The sequence below is a fragment of the Balaenoptera physalus genome (assembly GCF_965194825.1).
Source record: "Balaenoptera physalus genome assembly, chromosome: 10".
Taxonomy (NCBI): Eukaryota; Metazoa; Chordata; class Mammalia; order Artiodactyla; family Balaenopteridae; genus Balaenoptera; species Balaenoptera physalus.
Genome location: NC_138889.1, coordinates 107,403,400 through 107,426,680, shown reverse-complemented (window position 1 = coordinate 107,426,680; position 23,281 = coordinate 107,403,400). Strand labels below are relative to the sequence as shown.

Sequence of the window (23,281 nt, the reverse complement as noted above, 5' to 3'; positions counted from 1 at the left end):
GCAGTGGCCTGGGTTCAATTCCTGGTCAGGGAATTAAGATGCCGCAAGAAAAAAAAAAAAAAAAAGAAGGGAGATGGCAAGCCTCACAGCCGTGAGTGGATGGCTCCTGTGTTTCTGCCACTGTGCCAATTTGATGTCAAGCGACCCTTAGTGTTTTTGTGTGCATGTGTGTGATCGTTTTCTGAGCAATTCTGAGCTTTAAGAAAATGTTGGGGGCTTCCCTGGTGGCGCAGTGCTTGAGAATCTGCCTGCCAATGCAGGGGACACGGGTTCGAGCCCTGGTCTGGGAAGATCCCACATGCCGCGGAGCAGCTGGGCCCGTGAGCCACAACTACTGAGCCTGCGCGTCTGGAGCCTGTGCTCCGCAACAAGAGAGGCTGCAATAGTGAGAGGCCCGCGTACCGCGATGAAGAGTGGCCCCCGCTTGCCACGACTAGAGAAAGCCCTCGCACAGAAACGAAGACCCAACACAGCCATAAATAAATAAATAAATAAATAAATATTAAAAAAAAAAAAAAAAAAAAGAAAATGTTGGCGAGGTCAGCAACCCACAGTTCTGGGATCTGATGTTCCGCCCAGGCCGTGCTCGGGAAAGGAGGCCCCTCCTCCCTGCCCCTCACCACGCGGCACTCCCATCATCCTTCTGCCTGCACACTTACCCTTCCTCCAGGAGAGCGGGGCTCCTGCCCTGTCGCGCGAGGGTTGGGTGGGGTGGGGGGTGCAAGAGGGAAGGAGAGAGAGTCCTCTCCTTTGTGGTGTGACTGCCACCAGTCATTGAAGGCTTTGCACTGAACCAAGGTGACGCAAGAATGACACCAGGTGCTAAGATCAGGAGCTTGCTGTGGCATCAGTGTTTTCTCGCCTCAAATTATAGGAGCAGAGGGAAAGGCTTAGTTCCGGTTGGCAGCATTTGCTTCAATGAGAGGGTGACGAGAGCCTCTGGAAGCTGGCTTGATGTCTGGATCTCACTCTGCTCACTTGGACAAAAGGATTGGCTCTCTGGGAATTAGAGGCAGAACTGGGGCTTTGAATAGATTTTGACAATAAAATTGGCTAGAACATGATGCGGAGACCCAGGTTGCCAATTTAGCCCCAAACTCCTCCTTCAGCTTCCTCTGGAGAATAAGCATAGCCCGTGGCTGGGACCATAGGCTGACCCTCTTTGCTGGTGACAGAGAGCTCTCAGGTTACCAGGCAGGTGGTGGGTCACCTTTGTATGCAGAGAACAACCCGTTTTCACTTGTTCAAGAAAACACTGACCCACTTCTCTGTGTTTGTCCTTGAGGCTGCTCGTGGCTTAGGATCCCTGTGGCCAGAAATCCACCCCATTCAGTCACGGATGGGGAGCTAAGATGCATATTCCTGAGGAATGGCCCCCTGAGAGGGACTGGACACTTTGGGGGCAGAGAATTCCATGGCGCTGCTTGGAGAGCATCGCCCTGGGTGCAGGCCAGACCTGTGGTTACAGCCCCCCGCGTCTCCCCAGGGGAGGAATATGGCCGAGTTGGCATCAGCCTTCCAGCCAGTCCTTGTTCTCAGCTTGGAGCCTACTTGGTTTCTTTTTTCATGGGAGATAAGGAGGGAATAGATTTGTTTGTCCAGGTGCCACTAGTTCAATGACTGTCACGGGCACAGGAGTGTCTTCAGGGCATAGTGTCAGATCCGGTCGCCCCCTGACATCTCTATTCCTGATCTGGGTGTGCTGTAAACAGCAGGCAGATTCAAAACTGGGAGGCTCTGGGGAACCCCTTGGGCAGGAGATTTCAAAATGAGATTCAGATTAGAAAAAATATAGTGGCGTGAGGTTCCAAGGGATGAAGGAGACAGGAAAAACTCTCATCCCGGCACTTGGCTGGATAGCGGGGATAAACAAGAAAGCCTAGAAGAGCCTAGAATGGGAGGGAGGCAGCTGAGGCAGCCAAGTTGAGCGGGAGCACAGGGCTGTCCTTGCTGGCCGCTCCCCGCTGCCCCGGGGGAGGCAGGAGGCTGTGACTCTTCACCAGGCGAAACCACAGCCGAGCGGCGCTTTCAGTCTAGGGCATGTCGGCACCAGCAAGACCTGGATACATCAGAGGCTCCCGCAGAAGGCGGAGGGGCCTGGGGGCCAGGGAGTAGGGTTGGCAGGAGTATCACGAGAAAAACTCAGCTACAGAAAGATTTTAAAAGGCTTGGTGGATAATTGAGGAAGGGACTAGTGAGGAGGAGAGGAGTGAAGCTCATGAACCCGCCAGCTTGGTGGCCGCGGGGGGAGGGGACAGCCTCCCCACCCCACCCCGCTACTGAGCAACGGCCGTCTGTGTGGCCTCATCACACAGTTGTCCTCTGCGCTGTAGCTCAGGACACCCTGGCGCCGGGTGGCTCCGAGTGGTGGGTGTCTGTCACATCAAGAGCACAGATGAAGATGCTGGCTGAACACAGAACCAAAGAGAGGTGGACACAGGGAGAAGGAGCAGGAAACTGAGGAGCGAGGAGAGGAAGAGCAATTAAAATGACCCCGAGGGGCTTCCCTGGTGGCGCAGTGGTTAAGAATCCGCCTGCCAACGCAGGAGACACGGGTTCGATCCCTGGTCCGGGAAGATCCCACATGCCGCAGAGCAACTAAGCCCGTGCACCACAACTACTGAGCCTGTGCTCTAGAGGCCATGAGCCACAACTACTGAGCCCACGTGCCACAACTACTGAAGCCTGTGCGCCTATAGCCTGTGCTCCGCAACAAGAGAAGCCACCGTAATGAGAAGCCTGCGCACCGCAACCAAGAGTAGCCCCCGCTCACCGCAACTAGAGAAAGCCCACGCACAGCAACGAAGACCCAACACAGCCAAAAATAAATAAATAAATAAGAAAATTTAAAAAATAAATAAATGACCCCGAAGCAGAAAAGGGGGTAAACAGAAGGAAAGGCATCGTAGAAGGAGCAAAAATGCAAGAGAAGAAGAGTGAAGATGAAGCATCCCATTTGGAGGAGCTGGGGAGGGGCAGTCAGGAATAAGTCTCCAAACGTGGGCAGTATTAAAAAGCTTGTCATCTGATCAGTAAACCCCGTTCTCCTAGTGGGATGGAGAAAGTGGTGCTCTTTGGAAACTTTTGGGCCCTTCCCTCCTGAAGGCCGTGAGCGGCACTAGGGTTCTGAACAAGAGGGGCTTACGATTCGTGGGTGTGCCTGCTGCCTCCGCCCAGAAGCCATGGCTTCCCCCATCTCGTGCAGGGTGGGGACCTATCTAACCGGAACTGCCACCCAGCCTCTCCCAGTCTCCTTAGATGACAAACTGTGGCATCCTTGGTCCACCCACCTTAGCCCCCAAGCATTTTGCCAGAACATCAGTAAACAACTCTAGGTGAAGGGGGTCAGAGACCTCTGCATTTTGGGCCATTTTCTCCTCCTTTCCACTGCCCAGCACAGGACTACCAGGGAGCTCTTATCACTGGCTACATATTTTTTTTTTTTTTTTTTAGAATTTTTTTTTTTTAATTAATTAATTTATTTATCTATGGCTGTGTTGGGTCTTCGTTTCTGTGCGAGGGCTTTCTCTAGTTGTGGCAAGTGGGGGCCACTCTTCATCGCGGTGCGCGGGCCTCTCACTATCGCGGCCTCTCTTGTTGCGGAGCACAGGCTCCAGACGCGCAGGCTCAGCAGTTGTGGCTCACGGACCCAGTCGCTCCGCGGCATGTGGGATCTTCCCAGACCAGGGCTCGAACCCGTGTTGCCTGCATTGGCAGGCAGATTCTCAACCAATGCGCCACCAGGGAAGCCCTCACTGGCTACATATTTTTTGCTCAAAGAGCAGACAGTGGGTCCCCGAACACTTTCCTCCGAGCTCGTTTTATTTTTATTTTATTTTTATATGCTATGAGTATGGACTGGGAAATCCAAGTTTTCCTGAACCACATGGGAACTTACCCCTCAATTCCTGCATGTCCGGCACAGCCCTGACGACAGCAGATGGCCAGCTTTCTTGCTCAGGCTGATCAATGTTATTAACTACAACATCTAACACTTGTTTAGGGCTTTTCTTTTTTTTTCTTTTTTTCAGCCGCGCTGCACAGCATGCGGGATCTTAATTCCCTGGACTAGGGATCGAACCCAGGCCCCCTGCAGTGGGAGCGTGGAGTCTTAACCACTGGACCACCAGGGAAGTCCCCGATTAGGGCTTTATACCTTGCAAAGAAAATAATTGTCTTATACGATCCTCATAATAATCCTGCATTACTGTTACTTCCACTTTCTAGACAATGAGTTTCAGAAAGATAAAGTGGCTTCCTTTGTGTCAACTGGTGGACCCGGGATCCGCTCACGTTCTCTGACTTCAAATCCTCTGTGCCTTCTATACAAGGTCGTGGGCCCCTGAGGGCTTCAGAGCAACATCAGAGTTGGGATTCCTGGATCCCTTTCCTCACCCCCAGCTGACCTTGGACCTCAGCCTTCCTCCCACCCATTCCCATCCCACCCCCACTCTGTGATCACCAAATGGGAGAAGACTCTCCGTTTCTTGGTGAAGAGTGTATACAGAAAGCAACAATTTTTACGTTCCCTCTGCCAAGAACTCTTTCAAAGTCCCCAAGAAGGTTTCTTTTCATAACGAAAGCAATATGGGATCATTGTAGAAAAGCACAAAATATAGACAAACAAAACAGAGGAAAATAAAAGTCATAATTCCACCATCGAAGAATAACTTAATATTGTGAACGTCGTGGTGTCTGGTCTTCCACAACTTTTATGATGTACATGTCGACCTACTTGTGTTTACAGAAATGGAAAATGCGCCTATGCATAACACTGCTTTAGAATCTGCTTTTTTTTTTTTTTTTTTTTAAAGATTTATTTATTGATTGATTGATTGCTATGTTGGGTCTTCGTTTCTGTGCTAGGGCTTTCTCTAGTTGCGGCAAGCGGGGGCCACTCTTCATCGCGGTGTGCGGGCCCCCCACCATCGCGGCCTCTCCCGTTGCGGAGCACAGGCTCCAGACGCGCAGGCTCAGTAGTTGTGGCTCACGGGCCCAGTTGCTCCGCGGCATGTGGGATCTTCCCAGACCAGGGCGCGAACCCGTGTCCCCTGCATTAGCAGGCAGTAGAATCTGCTTTTTAAACTTAATATATTGTAAACATTTTCCTGTTAGTAAATACTTTCATAAAATCATATTTAATGGATACACAATATTTCATTATAATTTTGGATGGTACGCTAGAGGTAAACATTTGGATTGTTCCTACTTTTTCACTGTTGTAACCAGTCTTATGATAGACTTCTATATCTGATTTTAATTTTTATTTATTTGATTATGAATGAAGTTTATTTTTATGATTTTTATCATTTGAAGCTCTTTCGTGAATAGCTCATTCATACTATTTGCCAGTTTTCAATGGTCCGCATTTTCTTTTCCTTACTGATATGTAAGAACTCTTTATATTAAGGCTAAAATTTTATCTGCCAAAAAGTCATTTTGACATCACATCTTTTTTTTTTAATGTTTATTTATGTATTTATTGGCTGCGTCAGCTCTTAGTTGCAGCACGAGGGATCTTTTCATTGCAGCGCACGGGCTTCTGTCTAGTTGAGAGCTTCTCTCTGGTTGTGGCGCACAGGCTTAGTTGCCCCTCGGCATGTGGGATGTTAGTTCCCCGACCAGGGATCGAACCGGTGTCTCCTGCATTGCGAGACCAATCCTTAACCCCTGGATCACCAGGGAAGTCCCTAATACTACCTGTTAGTGCACCATCTTGAATGCGGGTACACACTGCTTTCCTCCAACTCTTCCAACCAGGCCGTGGATGCTTTGCTCTTTTTCCTATACTTTTTCTTTAACAAATTCCCCACAAACACAGTAAATTCTGTAGAAGGTTCCTCCTCCAATGCTCACCCCTAGAAGCACTCTAGCCTCCTTAGGCAATGCCATTCCTCCCCCCCCGGGCACCAAGCCCCCCATCCCTCCACCCCAACTTCCAGGACCTCATCACCCCCTCCCCTTACACAGGCCACTGCCCTGGGAGTGATGGTGGGCCCCCCAGAGGTTCCATCAGAAAACCCTGATGTGAACTTCTCAGAAGCCCTGGGAGGGACTTCCCTGGTGGCACAGTGGTTAAGAATCTGCCTGCCAATGCAGGGGACACGGGTTCGAGCCCTGGTCGGGGAAGGTCCCACATGCCGCGGAGCAACTAAGCCCGTGCGCCACAACTACTGAGCCTGCGCTCTAGAGCCCACGAGCCACGACTACTGAGCCCGCGCACCTAGAGCCTGTGCTCCGCAACAAGAGAAGCCACCACAATGAGAAGTCCGCGCACTGCAACGAAGAGTAGACCCTGCTTGCCGCAGCTAGAGAAAGCCCGCGTGCAGCAACGAAGACCCAACGCAGCCAAAAACAAATTAAGTAATTAAAAAAAACAAAAAAGAAGCCCTAGGAGGATGGGGGAGGAGACCATGTAGGGGTCTTAGCATCAGCGGGGACTGTCTTGTCAGGTAGGGCAGGAAGTACTGGTTGGGTCTGTCACGGCAGGAACAGAGAACTCCACTCTCCAAGGGCCCCTCTTGCTTCTGAGCAAGCCCCTGATGCAGGGCTGTCGGCCGCCGGCCTTCCCTCCTCTCCCTGAGTCTCAGTTGCCCTGTTTTCACCGCTGGCAGAAGGGACGCCAGTCCCACCCGTTCCCCTGGCCTCCTTTACCAACTAAGCGCTGTGCGTGGGGAGGGGGAGGGTCCCCGGGCCTGTTACCTGGAGTCCCCCCAGAGGCGGGGGAGGCCCGGAGGGGCCAGGCAGGAGCTGGCTGGACTGGACGGGCAGAGGTGGTGAGGACAGGGTGAGTTTCTTACCGGCAAGATCACTACCTGGGAAAACTGGGGCTGTAGGGAGAAGGTCACGGCAGGGCGGGGCGGATGCTGGGAGGTCACTTCCGAGCTCCTGTGGGTTTGGAACGTCCTGGTCCACCCTCCATGCCCCGCGCATCTCCCCTCCCGCCCTTTCTCCAGGTTTGGAATGTTTGGAAGCTGGCTATGGCTGGGACAGTAACAGGCACAAACATTTCTGTGGCAGGAGCTAGACCCCCACCACCTTTGGCCCCCTTGGTCTCTTGTGGAGGACTTTTGGAGTTTCCAGAACCCTCTTTTCTTGTATTTTCAAACATTTCCCACGAAGACCATGTGATGCCCGTCAGGGAGAGCTTGGGGAGCTCCAGTCAGGTGCCTGCGCAGTGGTTGCTCTGCCAGGTGGCCGCGGTGGCCTTGGCCTCTTGCTAACCTGTCTAGGCTTCGCTTTCCTCATCTGGAGAGTCTAGACCTCGGGGCTAGTGCACAAATCACCAGACAGACGGTAGTGGGGGCTCGTCCGTGTCAGGGTTTCTCCCTCCTTTCTCTTTCCTCGACTCTGCGGACATGGGGTCGTTTGGGAGCTTCAGAGATCTCTGCTTGAGGGCAGAGCTCAGGGCAGCCTGGGCCCCTTCCTGCTTCCTCGGCTCTCACCCGCTAGTGCAGTTCCCCCACCGCAAGGTAAACCCCGGAGCGCGGAGACCTCATTCGTCTCTGCATCCCCAACGCCTCAGCACAGGGCTTGGCACAGAGTAGGTGCTCATGAAGGGAAAGGCTCTCCCATCTCATGATCATGGAGGGTTGAGACACGGGAGCCCCGGCCTGAGAGTCCTCAGACTGGAGCCCGTGTGACCTTGAGCAAGACATTTAATGTCCCTGAGCCTCAATTTCTTTGTCTAAAAACAAGAACAATAATAGCTACTTCCCAAGGTGGTTGTGGGGATTAGTGACGTCAGAGGGAAGCGCAGCTCGGTGCCTGCCCACCACAAGTAGTAGGAGCTCAATAAATGCAAGCGGTGATTAGCTGCTATTAAAGGGCCGGTGTCTAGGGGCAGGACAGGAATGAAGACGCAGACGTAGAGAATGGACTTGAGGACACCGGGAGGGGGAAGGGTAAGCTGGGATGAAGTGAGAGAGTGGCATGGACATATATACACTACCAAACGTAAAATAGATAGCTAGTGGGAAGCAGCCACATAGCACAGGGAGATCAGCTTGGTGCTTTGTGACCACCTAGAGGGGTGGGATAGGGAGGGTGGGAGGGAGGGAGACGCAAGAGGGAGGAGATGTGGGGATATATGTGTACATATAGCTGATTCACTTGGTTATACGGCAGAAACCAACACATCATTGTAAAGCAATTATACTCCAATAAAGACGTTAAAAAAAATATATATATATATATATGAAGGGCCAGTGACGCGGCTCCAGGAGCACGGGGCTTAGCGGTGAGTGACCCTGGCATCTCTCAGTGCCCTGAGCCTCTCTCGGTTTGGTCTCCCACCCTGAATGCCGTGGTCCCTCTGCTCTGCGGAACGAGCCCGTGCTGCTGTCACCTAACAGGCCGTGTGGCCCCGCAGCCTGGACGCAGAGCTCACTTGCTCTCTGCCCTGGGCAGCCCTGCCCCGGCTTCCTCTCCGTGGCGGTGGGAGGGGGTGGGAGCAGGGGGGGCATGCTAGCCGCCCTCAAGCATTAAGTCACAGGCGAGTTCTGAGGACAGGCGGGTGCTTCTGTTTGAGATTTAGGCAGGTTACACAGTGCAGCTGGCTCCCTACCCCTCACATCTCTGAACACATTTTTAGATGCCTGCTTTGTGTTGTACTTTGAAAGCTTGATGGGGTAGAAGTATTCTCATTTTATGTAGAGAGAACAAGTGAGGAACAAAGGAAATTGGTCCCTTGTTACCAAGCTCTTACGTTCAGGAAACAGAACCTGGAAGACATATTATAATTCTCAATGTACCACCCTTGCCCAGGACCAGAATCTCCACACCTGCTGGTGTCGGACCTGAGTCCCCAAGTGTCAGCGAGCCTGCCGCCCAGGGGGTGGGGCTGCCAGGCAAGGAGGGCCGTCCCAGAGGAGGACTGAGAGGGCCTGACTGATGGGTTACAGGAACCAGAAAGCTGGGAGCTGTGAGCCTTCGCGGTGAGGGATGGAGTATCAAAACAGACTCTAGAAACTGGGGAAGGGGGCTGGCATGAGGAATGGAGGGTAGATTGGTCTTGGACATGAAGAGGGCGGGAAATCCTTGGTCAGGTGACCACCACCGCCTGAGGGAGTGGACTCGTCCTGGGTGGCCCCAGAGGACGGGCCAGGGGAGCCCTTCCTTCAGCAAGACCAGGTCTTCACCACCCAAGCCCAGCCTCCCAACTGGTCCCCCACTTCCAGGGTTTTCTTTTCCATTCCATTCTCTTCACTAGCATTTTCACCCAGGCTCTGCCTTCTTGGGAGTGGGGATTAGGCCTGGAAGTCACGGCCACTGCCCGACCCCTTAGAATTTCATGGCTGGAAAGTCTTGTATTTTGTCCAGCCTTCAGCCCCGCCACTGAGTCCCCGTAGAAATTCCTAACGAATGGCTTCCCAGCCCCAGCCAGCAGCCCCCAGTGACAATGCCCAGGGCGCCTCCCTCCCAAGCCGCTGCCCCACGTTAGGCTGTGCCAGGGCTCCCTGCAGTGGAGGCTGTGCCCCTCTGATGCTCACCTCTCCGCCCAGGTTCTGCCCGCTGGGTCCACGGGAATGAGCCTTTCCGCCGGCTTCAAGCCAGCAGCCGTGTGGTTGGTCTTCCCCACTCGCACAGCCACCTCCTCGGCCGTCTGCGCCTCCTCGTCTCCGCTGCAGTTTGTCAGTGAGTTTCTTCAAGGGTGTTATTGAGATGGGGGCGTAGAGACACGAAGTCTTTAGAACAGAAAGGGCCTTTGAACTTCGGAACCTACCTCATTTTATACACGAGGAAACTGAAGGGTTAGGTCGCTTGCCCAAGGCCACACAGATGGCCTCAAGGCCATCACAGGGCTGGGCCTCAAGCCCCGTCACTGCTCTTTTCCTGCCACCCACCTACTGGTGACGGGCCCAGGCAGGCAGAGGGCAGTCTCGGCTGTTGACGTCACACTTCTGGTGTCGTCTAGGGTCACACTAGTGCTTCTTTGGGCGGCCCCATCCCCAGTGACGTGTTGAACTTCAAGTTGACTAAAAGCCCTGAATTGTTTTATAACTTGATTTTCTTCTGATTGTAAAAATTATATATGCTCATTGTAAAAACATTAGAAAATACATAAAAATATAAAGTATAAACCTTCACAGCACTTCCTGATGCTGTAAAGTTCCCCCCACCGTGCACTTGGTTGCTCTGTCTTTAGCTGTATAAATAGGACTCTCCTTCCATCCTCCATTAGGCCGGACGTCTTGCTAGGTCCCAGCCAGCTCTCCTGTCTCTCAGAATTTTGTTTTGTTACCAGTTCTTGTTGCACCTGGGCAGGGCTCAAAAAAACACGGTGGTGTGGCTGAACGAATGACAGCATCCGGGTTGTCGGATTGTCGGTGGGACGGGAGAGGCCCCTGCTGGCCCAGAGCCCACACCTCTCTTCTGGGTCTGATCCTCCTCTTTCCCTCCTTGAAACACCTCCCCTCCTCTTTTGTTCCATTCAGACTCTCCCATTTTTCCAGCCCAGCTGAACCCCACCTCTTCCAAGAAGTCTTCATTCTTTCAAATGCAAAAACCTCCTTTTTGGGTTCCACAGCCTTCGTAGTCTGGCCACGCCATTTACCCTTGGTTATCCATTGACTTGCACTAATCTCTCCCCTCTGCCTGGCTGCTGCCTATTTCCCGGGCAGCGGAGGGTACCCGCACCGTCCCCGTCCCCGTCTCCCTCCCGGCACCCATCCTGCAGAGTCCCGAGATCATTATGGGCCCTCAAAATGTGACAGCTCGCCTGACCCTGTCTGAGTGGTGGCCGCCCTTGAGCCCTTCTGAGGAGTGGCTTGGAGGGAGCCCCGGGAACCCTCTCCCCACCCCCATCCCTGGCTTCCTGGAAAGCTTGCTCCCCCTAAAGTTTGCATAGCAGTTAATCATCTGGGTTCCCAACAATGGGCTCTGCCCATCTTGGGACATGTAAAAACGGGATTTGGTTTGCCTTTCACATTGGGAGGCTTCTAGAGATAAAGAGAAATCCTCTGTGCCTGGCTATTTAAAGAGACATAGGGAGGGTTAGGGGCCCTTTCCAGTCCTCTGGGCTTCACACAGGGAGCCTTAGAGGTCAGATCAATGTTTTCCTTTCTCCTCGAAGCAACAGGACTACCAACTCTTCTCACGCCTCCCGGGACATCTGCCAAGGGCCCAGGCCTGGCAGCCCCCTCCTCCATCCCTGGCGGGGGCGTGATGAAAAACCGCTGAACTGGGACTCGGGGACCAGGGTCCCCAGAGTGATCAGGTCTCCCCAAGCGATCCTGGGTAGGTGATGGGCTAGGCCAGGTAATCTCTAAGTTTCCCTCTACTTTGAGTTGCCTAGAGGTGCGAGGCCATCTGCCGGCCTCTCCGTCAGCAGTGTGCGCGTGCTTCCAAGCACAGACCCTGAGCCAGGCTGTCTGGTTTCTAGCCCAGCTCCGCTACTAGTTAGTCATGAGACTTGGGGCCAGCTGCCTAACCTCTCTGTCGGGTGTGGGGAGCAGCCCCCATCTCGGAGGGTGGCTGGAAGATCAAGGGAGCTAATATGCATGAAACACGAGTGTGCCTGGCCCAGAACAAGTGCTGTGCAGGTGTGACCATCCCTACAGCTAGGTGTCTGACCCAGAAGTGACGGGAATTTTGCGCCCTACTATTTAGGAATGTGGCTTTTCCTCCTGTGGTCCTGGCAGGGTGTGGGGAAGAGACTGGACCCCAAGTAACTGCACCCGCTGGAGGAGAGCCACGAGTCAGTCAGGCTGCAGGAGCCAGGGGAGGGCCCGCTGCCACCGTGAAGAGCAGAACATGCGGCCTTGGGGTCAGCAGGCACTGACCGCCCAGACCATGGGCAGGCCACTTTATCTAGCAGGCTCTTGTCTTGACTTCAGGGCCATCGCTACCTGTAAAAGGGTAAAGCTTTGAATAGAATGCATCAATTGTTTTGATTAATTTCCCTGCAGGTGGAAAAACGAGGTCTATAAAACAAAAAAGCAGAAACACAGAAAATGATAGTTCTTTATTTTGATAGTTGAGGGGAAAGTTATAAAACAGACAACACAGAGCTTTGTGACTGCCTCAGATAGGCAATGAACACAGAGATGAACAATGAACAGGCAATGAACACAGGGATACAGAAATGTAAACAAGACAAGGCTTCCAGAGAATGTTAGTTTATGCTATACAACTTCCAGAATACAGCAGCTCCCACAGACTCTAAAGTAAACTAAAACGAGAGTCTTCCAGAACAATCCATACACATTCAGAGGGAGGTCAGAGAAGGCTCCTTCCCTGCATCTGGGGACTGTGCAGATGCTGCCCTTTCCGGGCAGGAGAGGCCAAGGCTGGTTCCGCCTGGGCTTTGGCTTCACCTGCTCTGTTCTGTGTTCTCTTTCGAGTTTGCCTTCTCATTCTTCGGCAGGCTGGCTCCAGCCCCTGCCCGTCTTTCCCTTTTGACCCACACCCCTTTCGTGTTCTTAGCAGGAAGCCCAGCCAAGCCAAGGGAGCCTGGCCGAGTCCCTCAGGTGGAGCCAACCAGCCAGGGGTGGCTCCCTCCTTAGGTGCTCAAGACCCGGCCTCGCCATTTGCCAAACATTCAGGAAAAAGGCTACAAATATAACCTGTTAACCATCTAATACTGTCCTCCCTCTAGAAGTTTCTGATGTGTCTGGTTATTATTCTGTCCCAATTTTTTTGCTCCCGCCAAACATTCAGAAAAAAGGCTACAAATATAACTTGTTAACCATCTAATACTGTCCTCCCTCTAGAAGTTTCTGATGTGTCTGGTTATTATTCTGTCCCAATATTTTTGCTCCCGCCCTAGGGTTTTTGACTCTCCCAGGAAAAGAGCAGGCCTCGCGGCCTGGCCCTGCACTCTTGCTGTTACTTCAGGCAGTGGACTCTGGGCGCATCACAGCCTCACCACCCCGCCCGGCTGACCCCTGCGGCCGCAGCTGGACGCCCCCCACCCCGGATCTCCGGAATGGTGAGTCGTTCCGCAAAAGGTCTGTTTTCAGGAGACCAGGAGGCTCTCGGTCACCCTGAGACTTGCCTTGAAAGGATGTGGGAGGGAGGCAGAGACACGGGGAGGGAAGAGCAGAAGATGTGACGGCCGTCCCGGCAGAAGAGGGAGAGCAGAGAGCAGTACACCCTCCTCCAGGCAGGGCTGGAGGAAAGTCTTAGGTTAAATATCTCAGGAGGTATGAGGGGTGGGGCTGGGTCAGGGCAGCCACCCCAGAGCCAAGGCACAGAGGAGGTGTGAAATGTCCAGGATAAATAGAACTGCGTGGGGAGGAGAAAAGCCAGCTCCACCCTCTCTTAAAATAGTCGCCATCGGCACCAAAAATATATTACTATCTGTACATATGTCATCTTTTAAAAGAGGAAATAAAACCTCCTTGGCACCTTGTAGTTGGTTTCTTAAAAATGAGGTGATATATGGCAAGGCCTCCCGCGTGCGCGCACGTCCACGGCTGTGCACACGCGTGCATCTCCCTGTCGAGGAGCGGCGCCCCGCAGCGCCCCTACAGCCCTGACCGCGAGGAACACGGCCGGGCGGGCCGCCACCAACTGCTGCACGGCTGTTGTTTGCAGGGGTGCCCTCTGCCGGGGCACCTGACTCTGCCATCCACAGGGGACCAGCAGCCCCCAATCCCCCCGCTGCTCTGGAAGCAGAGGACGACAGGATCGCCCTCACGTACCTCCTCTGGGAAGGAAGTCCTGTCTCTGGACCCGAGCTGCTTCAAATCGAAGGCAGCCCTGGCCCGCCCCACCCTGCCCCACAGTTACACATGTCTGCCCGGGCTCAGAGCGGCCTCTGCCCCCCAGACAGCAACGCAAATGCGAGCAGAGGTCAGCGCCGGCCTGAGCGAGCACGCGTGCCCGCGGGCTCCACGCCTGGTCACCGGCGTTCCGGCAGGAGGCCGCAGAGGGCGGGCTGTCCGGGGGGGCAGGGAGGCGGCCCTCGCCTTCTCCGGGCTGCCCAGGCCGGGGCGCCGCTGCTCAGAGGTGGTGACTGCTCTGCAGCAGGGAGGTGACGGTGTCCTGCAGGGCCACGGCCACCTTCTTGGAGGTCTTGCGCAGCAGCGGGCTGTCAGGGTGGTGCTCCTTCAGGTGCAGGACGTGGCCCTCCTGGCTCTCGGACGTGCAGCCGCACTCCTCGCACACGTACAGCTTGGCCCGCCGCTCCTTGTACGCGTACTTCTGCTGCACGCCGTGGATCTTCTTGAGATGAGACTCCAGAGAGCAGCGCTGCGTGAAGGCCTTGTCACACAGGCTGCACTTGTAGGGCCGCACGCCTGCGGGGAGGACAGCGCCGGCGTCAGGGACCCGACTCCGCGGCAGAGGAGCGCCCGGAGGCCTGCCCGACTCCAGCTCCCCAGCGACCGGACTGACGGGCCGCGGAGGACGTCCGCCCAGAGCTCCCAGGCCCCCCCGGGCCCAGGACAGCAGCGCGGCGGCAGCGGCCACGGCCTCCGCCGTGTGGGCTCCTCTTACCAGTGTGGGTGCGCACGTGTCTCTTCAGGTCGAAGGTGTCGTTGAAGCCCTTCCCGCAGTAAGTGCAGAGGTGCCTCTTGACGTCGTTGTGACACTTCATGTGGCGATTCAGCATGCGCTGGTACGTGAAGGCCTTCTGGCAGATGTGGCAGGTGAAGAGGTCTCCACTGGGAGTGTCCCCTAGGGTCACCTGTGGGCAAGGACGGGGTTTGTGACGGACACCCAGGAGTTGGGGCTGCAGGTGGCAGATTGGGAGGACACACACACCAGCCCCCAGCCACGTGAGGAGGGCGGTGCCCACCCCAGACGCCACACCTCTGTGCCGCTGGCTCCCAGAGGTCTGGTGGTGGGGCTGGAAGGAAGGTCAGCCTCCTGTTGGGCTCCTGAGTCTCTGTGCAGGGCCGCCACCCAGCCCCTTCCTTACCATCTCTAGAGATGGGTGGCCAGCTCCCCACAGAAACAGCCCGATTCAGTAACTCTACCTGTTAGAAAGTCCTCCCTTCACTGAGCCCAGATCTTTCTCTGTAGTTTCTGCTCTCTGTTCCCATTCTACGCCTTAGGACAGGGAAGAGTGCCCACGACGCGGTCTCCGTGCAGCCTTCCCAGGCGGAGGCCACCACTGGGAGCCTGGAGTCCCCTCGCAGGCCAGCCCAGCCCCTGGCCTTACTTGAGCCTGACGTGGTCTGGTCTGAGTCCCTTTGCCACCCTGATGACTCTTTTGCTTATAAACATTTTTCATTTTCTTTGTAATTATGGAACAGCTGTTCAGAAGTGGAGACGTGGCCTCAACGCCCTACCTCTGTGAATGTTCAGAGGTTACTTGTGCTTTGTGGTGGCTTTGTCACTGGCCACTCCTCCCGAGCTCCCTGGGCACCGGGTGCACCCCATCACCCCGTGCCTTCTGGCCCTGCACTGCTTCTGGCACCGGGTAAATGCCTTCTTGCTAGCTAATCAAGCCCTTTGGGGTCAGGACTCGCTCCTCTGGCACATCTGCTGTCCTGTGCCCCCTGCTCTCTCTCTCCACGCGCTCCCTAGCCACTGGGATTAAGGGGTGGGAGGAAGGGCCCTCGGGGATCAGGGGCACTGTGTCAGCTCCCCGGCCAACCGCCCAGCACATGTCTTGGCGATTCCCCTCTGGTTATAACATGTGGCCTCCGCAGGTAAGAGAGGCAGGAACAGCATTGCACAGCCAGTTTTCTTCAGTCTTTTGGCTCATAGGAAAGCTCCACGGGAGCCCTTTCTCTAGATGACTGCTTCCAGATCCCGGAGCTTTCAGGAATGCAGGCCCAGCCAGAGACGGCCCTGCTGTTAGCATGCTCCTCGTGCTCCTGGAAAGCAGGGGCATTCCCGTGAGCTCCTTCCTGCCTCGGCTGCTGAGCAGTGGGCGCTCACCAGGCCCCGCCCCAGACCCAGGGCTCTGGGATGGAAGCACACGCTTGGGCGAGGCGGAGACTGCCGCTGGGCACATGCGCAGGGAGTCGACCACCCAGCAGACTCCAGACCTCACTCTCAGCCGGCGGAGACGCAGGCCCAGGCCAGATTGCAGAGCCAGGCTCACGCTTCCCCGCTTCTCCTAGGACTTCTGTGTAAAGAGGTGCCTCCCCTCAAGACCAGAAACGAAGCTAAACAACCCCCAGAGAGGACTCCAAAAGGGTTAAGCGTCTTTTGAACCTCACTGCTTCTCCCCAGCGCATGGGCATTCTCACTTCCGACCCACTTCTCTTCTTTCCCACCCCCGTCTGTGCTCCAGTGAGGTTCACTTCTCTGCAGAAACCTAGACCCAGACTCAAGACCAATCTCTGCTTAAGTCTCATTTGTGCCACGTCTCGTGGGCTGGACCCAGGAGGATACACGTGCCCCTGGTCGTTGGAGACAGCGTGAGGGTCAGTACCTTCATCTTGGTGCGCAGGAAGCCATGGTCCCTGCTCTGTGGGTCTGCCAGGCGGCTCGTGTCTTCGGAGGGCAGCTGGGCCACCACGCAGGGCCCTGGGGTCACACTATAGCTGGAGTCCCGAAGGCTCATGTCCAAAGCCAGGGGGCAAGAAGGGGGTTCGGCCACTGATGGCTCTGGCTCCCTGTAGGGCTGTGGTGGGCAGAAGCCTAGGCTGACTGGGAAGAGAAGAACAGCCAAGTGAGGGGCTTGGTGGCGAAAAGGGGATTGCGCGGGATTTCAGGAAGGTTCCCTGGTGGTAAGCTGGCTGGAACCTGGAGCCGCTGTCCCACCCCTTGCAGGCATGTGGCAGAGCAGGGCTGCCCCCAGCCCACTGCGTGCCGCACCTCCCTCCCCCCACCCCATTAAGGTAATTACAGGTGACGCCAGCCAAGCTCCACGGCCCACAGGCCTGCCCGCTGAGTAATTTGTGTCTTAGCGGAACTGGGAGGACCAAACCTGCCCTGCCAATTATTCTTCCCGAGCTGTCTGCCTGCCCCACCTGGGCCAGTCCCTCTGGATTCCAGGCCTCATCCACGCTCCTGCAGGGACAAAGGGCACCACTGGAGGCCCTGGACCCAGGGACTCATCGCTGCCCCAGAAGGGTCCCAGTGGTCTGCGCCACTCCGGGCCTCTCTTCCAGGCAGATTTAGCTGCTGGCCGTAGGGAACGGGGCGGTCCTAACCCCTCTCTCATTCAGGGTGGTCTGTCCCTGACGTTGCAGCTCACTGGGGCTCCAGGCTCCCCACTCCCACTGGCCCAGCTTAGCAGGCGAGCAGGCCGGGTGGGGCAGGGCAGGGAGGAGGTCAGGGAGCAGCAGGTGGATGCAGCCTAACAGTCTCCTGGGCAGCCTGCCCGGCGCTTACGCAAGCCTCGCCCAGAGCAGGGACCGCTCACTCGCTTGGTCGCTGTGGCGCTTTGAGGGCTGGGCTCCCGCCCTCTGCACGGCAGCTGCTGCGATACCAGCAATACCGGCAGCCCTTTGACACGCTGCTCCCCACGGCAGACACCTCACGCTAAACAGGGCCGGAGAGGCTTGGCCCTCGTCCTGACTAGACAGGAGGGGAGCTCTCCCGAGTGACACAGAGGAGACAAGTCTCAAACCCCCAGAGCTGAGGCAAACAATCTAATGTTACAGTTTGGTCAGTATTTTTCTCCCGAAGAGGCTGAGCTAGGAACATTTTCCAAGCCTCAGAAGGAAAACTCAAGAGGGGCACGGGAAGGAAAGGATGAGTGGGCTTCAGGCAGAGGGACTTAGCAGGTTGACTTAGGGTCTCAGAACCATGAAGAAGGCCCCCTGCGCCCGCAGCCCCCGGCCAGTGAGACCGTGGACGGGGTCCCAGGGAGGGGCGGCCCCCAGCAGGATGCAGCGGGCGAGGCTGGAAGCAGAGGACACACCAACGGAGGAAGGGCGAATATGAAGGCACCCAAGTTTCGGGAGAGGCCCCCGCTCTCGCCCCCTTCAAACACAACAAAGTTCTGACAGGGGAAGAATGCGCCTGCCCGCCACCCAAACCCGTTCTGCTGGCACTGGCGCCGTCTGTCTGTCCGTCTGGGGACTCTAATGAGCCACCTCATTCCGGGAGTTGATTCACCAGCACCTGGCCCTGGCCTGGCCTCTCTCCAAGCCCTGGACGGCTGGACGTCAGGCCGGAGCTCTCGGAGGTGCCCCCCCCCCCGCCCCGGTCCTCCCACAGTGACAGCTGTCTGTGTACAGGGATGGGGGCTGCCGGAGGGCGGGCGTGTCCGAGTGTTGGCAGCTTCAATTTTTGCCAGATCACCAGCTATTGGAGATCTTGGCTGAGAATTCAAGACTGGATGACAATTTCCATTTCTCAATCCAGGTAGAGACAAACAGGAACCTCTACCCTCTTCTGTCTTTCCGTATCAGATAGCGAGATCAAGGCTCCCGCAAGTTGGAGCCTGGCCGCAGAGCCTGCACGCGGAGCAGAGGGAGGAGTGACAACAGGTGAGGGTTAACCGGTTTGCGCTCAAACGAGTTGTCACCCTTGGCTCCCTGGCTCCACTAGAGCGGGGTCCACGGTGAGGGTTCTGAGGATGTAAGCAGGTTTAGGGGGAGACCTGTTTCCCAGGCCTGCCTCTCCCGTTCCGCAGAGGCCCTGAAATGACAGTGCTGGGGGACCGGGGACAGGGAGCGGGCCTGCCCGGTCTGCCTGTGTGCCGCTTTCCCCCAAGAGAGGGGCAGGTGAGGTCGCCAGGGTGCGGACGGTTGCCTCATCCCACGCGCCCCGCCAAACCCGTCTTCCTGCCACCCCGGGAGCGTGTCCCTGCCGCTGCGCCCATCGCTGGGTGTCACCGAGCGGCAGGAAGCAGAACTGGCTGGGCCCTGCTTGTGCTGCTCTCTGCCCCCTAATTAGATGTTTCCGGCAAGGTGGCGGCCGCTGTGGCTACTCACCGCCCGCCCGCGGCTGAGGAGTGTGGCAAGGCCCTGTCCCTACCCCCTCAGGGGCCGCACGGGTTCCCTTTCTGTCGGCTCAACACGCCTCCACCTGGATGACATTGTGGGCATTGGGCCCAGAGCAGCTTCCCACCCGAGGTCTTCAGCAAGTCCCCTCTCTCTTGGATTGAAAGCTCCTGGCCCAAATACCAGACAGGGTGCCAGGTCCTACCCTATCCAAGGCCTCACGCCAGGGCTGGGCACGAGGCCTGGCCCTAGGCTCTCTGGGGAGAGCGGGTGAAGCAGACGCAAGGACACCTAGCCACGGGCTGGGGCTGCTGCCGACCTGGAAGCGGGGTTGGTGGGGGGGAGCCCAGTGTGTCAGCACAGCCCAGGCTGGCGTTAGGCGGTCTTGCACCCCTATCAGGAAGGGCAGGGTCCCCTGTGCCCATCTCCTCCGGCCTCCAGGTCAGCTAGCAGGGGCCTGAAAGGGAGCCAGTGCCAGCCAACTGGCAGAGCTGGGCAGCCCTGGAAACACAACGGGCCCATCTCTCAGCCTGTCGTTTCCATTCTGTGAACGCCAAGTTTTTCTCTCAGGCAGGATCTTTCCCCCCTTTCCCAACCGTTTCTCATACCATGTCCACAGTGAAGTTAACCAACCCTGTGCACCTCAGCCCTCACACCAGGGTGGACGCCGCAACCGGCGGAACTGTACTGTGTTTGCGTCCTTCCTTCCCTCCCTCCCGTGCAGCACGGGGCTGGCACCCCTGTGGGACGCCACACGATACTTGCTGAGCATGAAGAGAGTTAAAGAAGAAGCCTGACATCAACAATGGCCATGCTTTGCTCCCATCCTCCCTGTGCCCAGAGGACTCGGCCTCACCTGCTCTCTTTCGGGGACAAACAGTCTGGCAGGACTCTGCCTCAGGTCACCCAAGCTAGGGACAAACAGCCTGGCAGCTTGGGTGACGGCACCCCGTGGGACAGCTAGGAATCCCATCTAGCCCACCGTACCCATCCGTGAGCTGGCTGTCTACCCTCCCAGCCTTGTTCCCGCGGAGAGCTCGGCAGACGTGTCCCTCACTGCCAACACGTCCCAGGAATCAGAATGATCACCGTCAGAGGCATAATCTCTCCCCAACTCCACTCCCTCGCGCCCCTACACGTGTACTCTGGGCCCCAAAGCTGACTTTCTCAGCCTTTCTAACCCGGCCCAGAAAGAGCTGCCCAGGTGCCCACATTGCCTAGTCAGAGCCAGGCTGAGGACGCTCCAGTCCCGCGCACCTTAGCCTGGCTGCCCCCCGGGGTGGGCATGTGCTGACGAACTGGCAGGACGGACTGCAGAGGCTCCGTCTGAAGTGGGGAGGTGGGGGGGGCCGTTTTGGGGTGGGGGTAGGGAAGAGGTCCCAGGATACTCATGGCTGGAGCATGTCATTCAGCTTCCAGGCCTGGTCTGCCCTCCAGTGCCTTCCTGGCCTTATGAGATTCCTCTCAGCAGGGGCCTGGGGAACCCCACTTCATCCCCGTTCCGCCCCGTTCCTGGAGCTTCCCCTTAGGTCCAGGAGATGGAATTTAGCCCCTGGGTACAGGGGCCTGGGTTCATCATCAAGAAACCAGCATCAGTCCCTGCACTCCACAGTCAATAATGACACAACGAAGGAGAGATGCCAGTGGAGATGGAGGGCGGGGGCTCGAGGGCCAAAACAGGTGGCAACTTAACCATGAACCCTTTCAGTGCTCCCAGCGTGCGTGGTGCTGTCGCCCACCCCTGCAGCCTTCCAGCCCCTGTGCCCACTTCTGGGCTTTTCCCTCAGCTTTGGGAGGAGAGTGAGGCCCAGGGGACTGAGGGCGGGAAACCTCTAGAATTGTGCCTCAGAGAAGAGGCTGGAGTGCTGGTCAGACTGGGGCCCTGGAGTCAGAGCTGCCAGGCCGGGGCCCAGGATCTTCAGTCAGTAAACACTTTCTTTCCAGGCATTCTTTGCTGCTCTAAGGGTCTCAGAGGGCCCTGGCGGGAAGGTCAGACCTCAAACGCTTCATTCCCCAGCCCTCCCGGTGCCTCTCCCAGTGGGACCGGACGGGGTCAATGCTTATTTGGTCACAACGTGCTGAGTCTGTGAGGTGGGGTGAAGGAAACGTGCCCAGCCGGCTCTTAGGGTCACGGTCGGCTGGTGATGGAATGGCCCAGTCAGGGGACAGGCCACCACAAGACACACTCCCCACCCTCTAGCCATCTGAGGCACCCGAGCGTGGCCCGAGAACATTCCCTTTCTCATTTCCAAAAACTGTGGGAAAACTCTCTAGTGGGCCACATGGTTTTGAGAGGCAAAAGTAAGTTCTCTGACTTCTACTCTTTGCTTGAGCCCACAGGACTCTCCCTGGCAAACTGTCACCTGCACCTCCAGGTTAGACCCCACCCTACCTCCGGGATGATCCTGCAGAGTGAGCAGCTCCCCTCACCTGGACAGCAGTGGCAGGTGGCACAGACCGTCCTGTGCACCTGATGGGACAGCCCCTGGGTGCAGGTCTCCCCTGCCACTCCCACTATGGCCACCAGAACTGTGCTGGGGAAAATCACTAGGATGCAAGGAAGTCAATGATTTGAACAAACGGAATTCCTTTGTCCTTTGTAAAAGTCAACACATGATCTGTTACTGATTGGGATGTGAAATAAAACTAAAAATAACAGCACACTAGTCTCTAGCAAGGCTCCGCTCACCTTTAACACAGTCCAAGTTCGGTTTATCAGATCCCAAGGAGCAGCTAAGCAGCAAGTCAGACACAGGTGAGGGAGGAGGCAGGAGCAAGGAAGGGGGCTCGCGTCCCTCACCCCCTCACATGGCCCTTCTGGAGGTGGAACACCGATCAACTCCCCGGGGAACTTGGAGAAGCGAGAAACTATACACAGAATCCTGGGCCCACACCCTGATCCGCCTCCAGTGTAGAGGCAGCTCACTTCCCTTTCTGTCTCAGTTTCCCCACTGGGGTCATCAGGACTGCTGGCGCATTCCCACCTTTTAAGGAGGCTGTAGATAGGGGTCTAGGCACTTGAGATAAGGCTAAGCTGTGAAACACCCCGCCAGCCCTGTAGGCCATAGGATCCTGACGGTCGTCTGGCCACCACTACACCCACAGTCTCCAACAATTTATTCAGGAGAGAAACCGAGGCAAGAGCCCTCACAGGGCCCCTCACCGCCCTTATTTCACCACTCTCCTACAAGGCCCGGGGCGATGCAGGGGAACCTGCAGATCAAGGGTCAAAGTCGGTTGGTTAATTACAACCTCTCCCCCCTTGGAGGCGCCAGGCAGGGTGTTAGCGCATCCCGCGCCCCACCCCCAAGGCCTGGGGAAGGGGAGTTCCGAAGGAAACTGGCTCCCGACCAAAGATTCTGTTAGGGGTGGGGGAGGACCGAAGGCGCATAAGAGGTCTCAGGGCTAACGTGGAAGATGCCACCGGAGGAAGAAACAACTGGGGTTACTCATCCAAAGTTGACTCCCACGCTGTCAAGGCGTCTTCCGAAAATAAACTTGGTGCCCCAGCTTCCCCCGGGGCTGCTCCCTGGCTGTGGGGTGGGACCTTTAAAACCCCTCTCAGCTCAGTGGTGTCCTCTGCAAGGTCGAAGGAGGCGCTTTTCTAACAGAGGTGAGAGCTGATTCCACCTTTGCCTTCAGGGCTAGTGGGGTGCAGCCCGGCGCCTTCCCCACGGTCTCGCGCTCCCCACGGCTCGGAGCTCCTGCCTGCCCGACCCTCACGGGAACCTTCTGGCAGCCCGTGTTGTGGGTGAGAGGGAGAGATCAATGAAGGTGGCTTCAACTCTGGGTCTTCTCTTACATTTTGCACAAATCTCAGCCGAAACTCCAGCTCGCTCCCTGCCCCCCGAAGTGGCACCGCTCCAGTGCCCTCCTCCCGCCTCATAAAAGTCCCGGCTTTCGGGATTTACGACACGAGAGCGGAGGGTTGCCTGAGCGGTGACACACCCCGTTGCCTCCCCTGCGCCGCGGCTCGGACCGGTGGAGGGGAGGGCGGCACCGCGCGGGCCCGCGCGCCTCGGACAGGCCTGCCCCCCGCCCCGCCGGGGTCCTGGGAACGGCTGTCGCCCCCACCTGGCAGCCCCCGCGCCCACCCCCGCCCCCGCTTGGCCGCTCATTCCGCCGGCCCTGCCCTCCCCTCCCCCCGCGCCCGGGGTCGGCCGCGCCGCGGGCTAACGGGGCAGCGGCCGCTTAAATATTAAATCGGGCGCCCCAGCTGCGCCCGCCGCCGGGCTCCGCGCCACTGCGCCCCGCACGCCGGCCGCTCGACGGGGCCCCGCCGCCCTCTCGGCGGCGCGGGGCTCGGGGCGCGCGGACTGGGCGCCTCACCTGGCACGTAGATCTCGCCGCGCTCCTCGTCGGGGAGCTCGCTCCAGTTCCTCCTGCACGTGGAGACGCACGGCTTCTTCACCAGAAACGCGCGGGGCATTTTCGAACCCTCCTCGCCGGGTACCGGCCGCTTCCGTAACTAGAGCCGGAGCCGT

At 56.9% G+C, this 23,281-nt stretch overlaps 1 protein-coding gene across 1 annotated transcript; it reads right to left on the bottom strand.

Annotated features, from left to right (window-relative positions):
• Positions 1-11,946: 11,946 nt before the first annotated feature.
• On the bottom strand, positions 11,947-23,264 carry OVOL1 (ovo like transcriptional repressor 1). The gene is made up of 5 exons (XM_082477984.1): positions 23,127-23,264; positions 16,334-16,551; positions 14,443-14,632; positions 12,682-14,243; positions 11,947-12,566 (listed from the first exon to the last, which is right to left on the bottom strand). Exons 1-4 carry the CDS (start codon positions 23,224-23,226, stop codon positions 13,948-13,950), a joined length of 804 nt encoding a protein of 267 aa, XP_082334110.1. The 5' UTR covers positions 23,227-23,264; the 3' UTR covers positions 11,947-12,566; positions 12,682-13,947.
• Between the last annotated feature and the right edge of the window lie 17 nt (positions 23,265-23,281).